Source organism: Ambystoma mexicanum, chromosome 1p, assembly GCF_040938575.1.
Source record: "Ambystoma mexicanum isolate Mex_15411 chromosome 1p, UKY_AmexF1_1, whole genome shotgun sequence".
Taxonomy (NCBI): Eukaryota; Metazoa; Chordata; class Amphibia; order Caudata; family Ambystomatidae; genus Ambystoma; species Ambystoma mexicanum.
The window spans coordinates 733923905-733929904 of record NC_090921.1 but is presented as its reverse complement, the minus strand read 5'-3'; the positions used below and the strand labels follow the sequence as shown (position 1 = coordinate 733929904).

Below are 6000 nucleotides of genomic sequence, written 5' to 3'. Positions count from 1 at the left end.
GGGCTAGCTGCTGGTCTGCAACACATATGCTACTTTGTTTCAAAGACTAACACAAGACAAAGAATTCGCTTCAGATGGCATGCCAAATCTAATGAAAAAAAACCATGCATCTGAACAGTATTTCAGATCAGACATTGTGCCCTCTTTAGCTCGACCTAAAACTGAACTGTCATCCAGTGTAACATGCATTGGTCAGCTCTCATAATTTGAAAGCATATCAACTAAATCACACTAGTAATACTAATTCCCAAATAGTGTTAAATTTGTTTTGATTGCAGACCATCGCCGAGAGGCCGTACTAGTCCAACATTTGATTGGAATCACTGAACCCAATATGTTTCCATTCCCTTGTCAAAAAGGATCCCACCCCCAGCTTTTGTCTGTGCTTGGATTATGGAGGGAAATCTAAATTTAAAAATAAAATAAAATTGCCTTAGTGTGGATGATCATGTGGACTAGGTCATCTCTACGGTACAATGTGTGGAATGCCCCTCCCTCAACTTTTGTCAGAGATAATTAAGTTGCGTGATCGATATATACATGTGTATACAAACTAATAAATGCATTTTTCAAAACAAAGCATGCATGAAATCATGTACCAAGCTGCTCTTCTTGGCTATGGGTCTTGTAATAACTTTGGGTATACTTCTATAGCCTGTCAAGCCATTAAAGTTTATTTGAATTAGAATCAATAATATGGAAGTGCAATATTACTTAAGCATCCTTGAAGCCCAGGCCAGACTCCTTTGTTGCCCTTTATGACCAGTGGCAATGATTACAATACCCCCATTTAAGCACACCTCACAGAGGTTATTCAGATTATCACCACGGCACATCTGCCAAGAGCTCAGCGGGCCCAGCATTATGTTGTGTCCAAATGCCATCATTCACTGTTAGTAATGGCAGGAGGGCTTATTTGGCTGCTGTTACTGATCTGTTTCCTGGGCGTCATCATGGCACATGTGTCGACAGCATTAGCTTTCCGCGGATGAAGTGTAGCAGCATATCCAGCTGGGAATCCAGCGCGTGGTTGTCCGCATTGTTTGTGATGGTCCAATCGAAGTCGATGCCATTGTCCAATCCACACTCTGACTCAGCATCATCAACCCCTAGAGAGGTTGTAAAAAGCAAACATGGGTTGTCACCGAGGTCAGTAGGGGAAAATGCAAAACAACAAGCAGGGGCACTTGAGCTTTAGTGGAGTGACAGATTGTCTACTATGGCACAAACAGGGGATGAAGGGCTTTGCCACATTTTATTTTGTATGGGATATTATATAGTACACAAAAATAATCAAAGCAGTAAAATAAAACAGTTATTGGTTAAACAACAAGAGGAAATAAGAAGGGAAATCATTAGATGTGCCTGGAGAAAGGATTAAAAGGCGTGACAGGCGGACCACCAGACAGAAAGGAGAGTATTCCACAGCTTGTAGGTGTTAAGTTCAAACAAGCGAAAGAGTGTGCAAGGTGTTTGAGGGACCGTTAAATCTGGTCGGATCCTGTTCGTTACATCTCTTGAAAAAAGAAATATGCTTCCTTTTTTTAGTGCTGGAGCTTCTTAGGCTGTGGCTAAGAAGATCCTATATTGCCTGGAGGAGACAAATGTTCCTGTCCTAGATCTTAGGAAATTACTGCAGGGTGTCTAGGCAGGCACTACATTGCTCAGAAGACGCATCCATTGTAGCTGTTTCTTGCAGGAGGTTGCTGCACTGCCCAGCGGAGACGGCCACTCCAGACTGGGTTTCAACAAGGATACTGCAGTGCTCAGATAAGGCAACTACTGCAGCCCATAAATATAGGAAAACAACCAGTCCATTACATGTGTATAGAAGTTTAAGGTGGAAAGTCGTTTTTTGTGTTCTTCACTTTTTGCTTAATTCTGTGATGCCTAGCCTAGTTTTCCCCAGCGAGTTCCATCCAAATGGCACTGAGGACAAGTCTCTTATATGTATGTGGCCCTTTGGAGTCCCTTATTGCCAGAAAGATGGAGGCCACAGCCAAGGTGCCCTCTTGTCTTGCCAGACATGTGAACGTAATCAGTGATTTGTTCTTGTTAGTGGAATTATACCTTACAATGGTGGCTCCAGGAGTAGTAGCCATTTTGGCATCGAGGACGTTTTTTTTCTTTCCTGGAGGGTCTCAAATTGGAGTCTAGTTTGTGAATCCAGTATGCAGGCAACTGTGCTTGGTTGCCCTTGTTTGCTTGAAGAGGTGAATGAATTGGAGGTATGGGGGGGGCTGGGATTGATCATGCATAGAAATGTCCGACATGCACGCTGGCCAGGAGCTCAAAGGGACTAGCGTGGATGTGCCTGGGAGGCGAGGGAGGGTTGGGGATGATTAAGATTCTCTTGGAATCCACATTGCCTGTCTTTGCCCAGGGGGATGCCCAAGAAAGATCAAATGTGGCAACCAGCACAGATTGGCTGGCCACCAAAACATTGAATGGTTTAAAAACAGGTGATTAGAAATGAGGGCATGACCTGGACTCCTGTTTGGGGACAGAAGCGGTCTCTCTACACCAGTACTTTGTACAGTGCTGGGATTTGATCCCAAAGCCCCATGAATGAGGACTTGTCCAGAGGTTATGCACCAGCATATCTTGGACTCCACGAACATGGATGGTGAAACACTGTTCATCTTGTTGCCATATCAAACCTTGCTAGCGCAGCCCCCCTATACTTTACTCAATGTGACTAGGTGGATCTGTTTTTCCAAAAGCTTCCAGTACTCCAATGTGCTGCTTGACACTGGAATCTATACACAATACAGATCCCATGTAATGACTGTTACTAATTACCAAACCTATCGCCAATCAAAGGGAGAATTTGTTTATCAAAAATATTTATTGCATAATCATTTGGAATTTGATTCAACATGTGCAAAACTCAATGTGCAAAATGGTATGAATTGTTCCCTTCCACTGAGCAAGAATTTCTACAATGTACACTGTAATATAAGCATTGCATCCTTCAGATGTCCTGTCATGGTCGTCGCTGCTTCTAGACTTTTTACTTTTAGTGTATTTTGTCATACTTCTCAGTGCAGCCGTTGTAGGCTAGTGGCAGTGGTACCTCTCTAATTAATTTTTGCGCGCACTATCATGGCCAATGTTCCCTCTAAATATTTTTCTCTATGTGCGCAACTGGTTTGCTGTTGTGCGCACATTATTTTCCATGTGCGCAACTGACTAATGAGGTAAGCCACTTTGTGACCATGCGTATTTAGTGAGCTACTGTCGCAGAAGAGAGTTTGGAAAGGAATTTCCTCTTCCCAGCCACTGCAATTCTTGACAAACCTTACAACACGTTTGCCAAACACAAAGGCTAAAATAAAATGTCATATGTGATTAAACAGAAAACTCATCAACCAGTCCAAGTCTTCAACATCTGCCACAGTACCTTGCAAATGTTTTATGCCACTGGAAAATCACTAATATGTACTACAAAACACAAATATATGTGGCTGTCAAGAAATTCTGACAGAATACATTTGCCAATGAATTAATGGCAATTAAAAGCAATGTGTCAAAAAACATACTGATAGGAGTTCAAGTGCCAATTTAATGAAGTAATTCAAGGGCCAGGAGAACATGCTTCTAATAATGTGTATAAGGATGATTATTGCATCAGAATAACTGCACCTCAGAATATGATAAAAAATTCCTGTGCCCTTGCTTACTATCCACATTACGTGTCCTGTGGGTATTGATAAAACCAGCCTTACAGCTAAGAGACATATACACCATCCATTTTTACTCGCCTGATCTCAACTGAAATTCTAAGGGGTAGAACATCTATTATTAAGCAGAAAGTATACCTATTGGCAAAGCGAATTACTTTTTGACTTCCTGAAAAATAAATCGTTTGATTCCAAGTAGGGAGCAAAATCTGATTAGAGACCTGCTTATACCCCTGACGTAAGAAGTTAAATGACAAGGCACATAATAAAGTCTATAGTTTTGCCCATCCTTCCACACCACAGCCTAGATAAAATTAAATAAGTGCCTTACTGAGGTTTATTATAGAGCCCTGCTGAAGAAAGTCACATATATATGCCTTTTAAGTTAATAGCATCAATTCATCAGAGATACAACTGATTGAGTGCCTTCTTCTATAACTATGGATCCCTCTTCTGTAATTCTTTGTTATCAGTTAAATAAGATGCAGGGGGATGCTAGAGACGATACACACAGGGCACATGGTTATATTGAAAAGCCCTCAGCCACTGATCATAGAAAGAAAAAGAAGGAGCTTTTGTCTAGACGGGTACTAAAATGTCCTATCCTTTGGCAAAAAAGCAACACATTTCCTTCAGTGTACTGCCGAAACGTCTGAGTTGGTTTTTGAAATGTGCTGCTTTGTTCATCACCCGCAAGGAGTGATGACCTGCGCTCTTCCACCCATACCCTTCCTCGGCCCCGGCGCTAGCCTCCAATACTAGTTGATAGAGCACTGTAAAAAGTGAGGGATTGTAGCAGTAAACACTCACTGAGCCAGAGCCAAGAGAGGAAGAGTCAAGGTTGTCCGATACCATCTTAATGTGTTCTGGGGCAGAAGTTAGAGTCATATGGTAAAAATGTGGTAGAATCAAGCTTAGGAGTCATGGGTGGGGAGGGAACATTATCAGGTTAATGTGTACAGGAATAGCTTGGTTAGATACTTCTGTTCATGGAGCCAGTTTTTCATATTCGTTTTTAACCTCTTATGTGTGTATTTTGCTGTTAGGGATTTTGGGTGTTTACAGTCTCTCTTGCATAGTAGTGTAATGCAAATGAGCAGGATATCAAGACTAGTTGCTTATTTTAAGAGAAGGAAAATTTCAAGTAATTGCTGTGACTTGTGCCTTATTAAATGTTTTCTTAATAGGTGAAAATTGTCTGTGTGCGCTGCTAAAAATCTTCTGAGAGGCACCCAAAAGGAAGCTGGGAAAGCGCACATGCGCACAGCTTAGAGGGAACACTGATCATGGCCCCATGAATTGGTACTGGAAGGTTGCCATCTTACCACACTCCTGGTCAAAAATGGCTAAACCATATGTTTTAAGTCCTATATTTGGTTCTTTTGTTCTTTGCAGAGAAAAGATGGGTGATAGCTTTCTTGGTTATTAACGGGGGGGGGGGCTGGTTCTGGAAAGCAAGGTAAATATAGAAAAAGAGTAGAAACCAGACTGCCCCTCACTTAGACACACAAGGGGGGAAAAGCTTATTTGAAGCTAGAAATAATTAGTGCTCGCTATTGAGGATCACACTTGTGGTCATACAGATAAAACAAAGTTTAATTAAAAAAAAAACATTTAAAACACAAAAAGGACAACAATTCACTATTGGTGACCATGAAGACAGATATTCATATGTCGTGTCCTAGATGCTGAATCAAAAAGTTAGATCAATGTATAGTAACAAATTTCAAACACATTTTTACTGTCAAAGTAATTATTAATTATTTCTAGCTTCAAATAGGTTTTCCCCCTTGTGCATCTAAGGGAGGGGCAGTCTGGTTCCTACTCTCCTTTTCTACTGTTCTGTTCTTTGGCCATCCTCCTTTCTCACCAGGTAGGAAATGGGCATACATGGTCATGCACCGCAGAGGACTTCTTGCACAAAGCCCATACATATTTGCCAACTGGTGTGGAACTGACAAACTGGGTAGAGGGGCTATCTAGATCCAAGACACATTCCAGCCAGAGTGATTACAGCCAACCCATTTGAATGTTGCAGGTCCCCCCCGTTGCTGGGCTGGGGGAGGGGGGGGGGGGTCACCTCAGCTCCAAATTTTAAATATTAGGAGATGATCTGGAGCCAATCTGCAACCAACCACCTTAGCCAAGAAGCAAAAGACGAAGAGACTGCAGAGGGATAACAGAGGACTGTTGCTGTACAAACAATGGGCAAACCAATCCACCTCCTATTCGCTGCATTGCATCGTTTGCGACAGGGAGACCTGTACTTGGTGCCTGCCTCCCTTGGACTAGTGGGAACAGAAAGCCCTGTGACCTG

At 42.1% G+C, this 6000-nt stretch overlaps 1 protein-coding gene across 2 annotated transcripts in view; it reads right to left on the bottom strand.

Annotated features, from left to right (window-relative positions):
- Positions 1-646: 646 nt before the first annotated feature.
- The window catches only part of PMVK (phosphomevalonate kinase), a 96036-nt gene continuing 90682 nt past the window's right edge, over positions 647-6000 (bottom strand). For both annotated transcript variants that reach the window (XM_069650237.1, XM_069650239.1), the window contains exon 5: positions 647-1109. In XM_069650237.1, coding sequence (XP_069506338.1) covers positions 952-1109 — 158 coding nt within the window. In that variant the 3' untranslated portion in view covers positions 647-951. The remainder of the gene's footprint in view (positions 1110-6000) is intronic.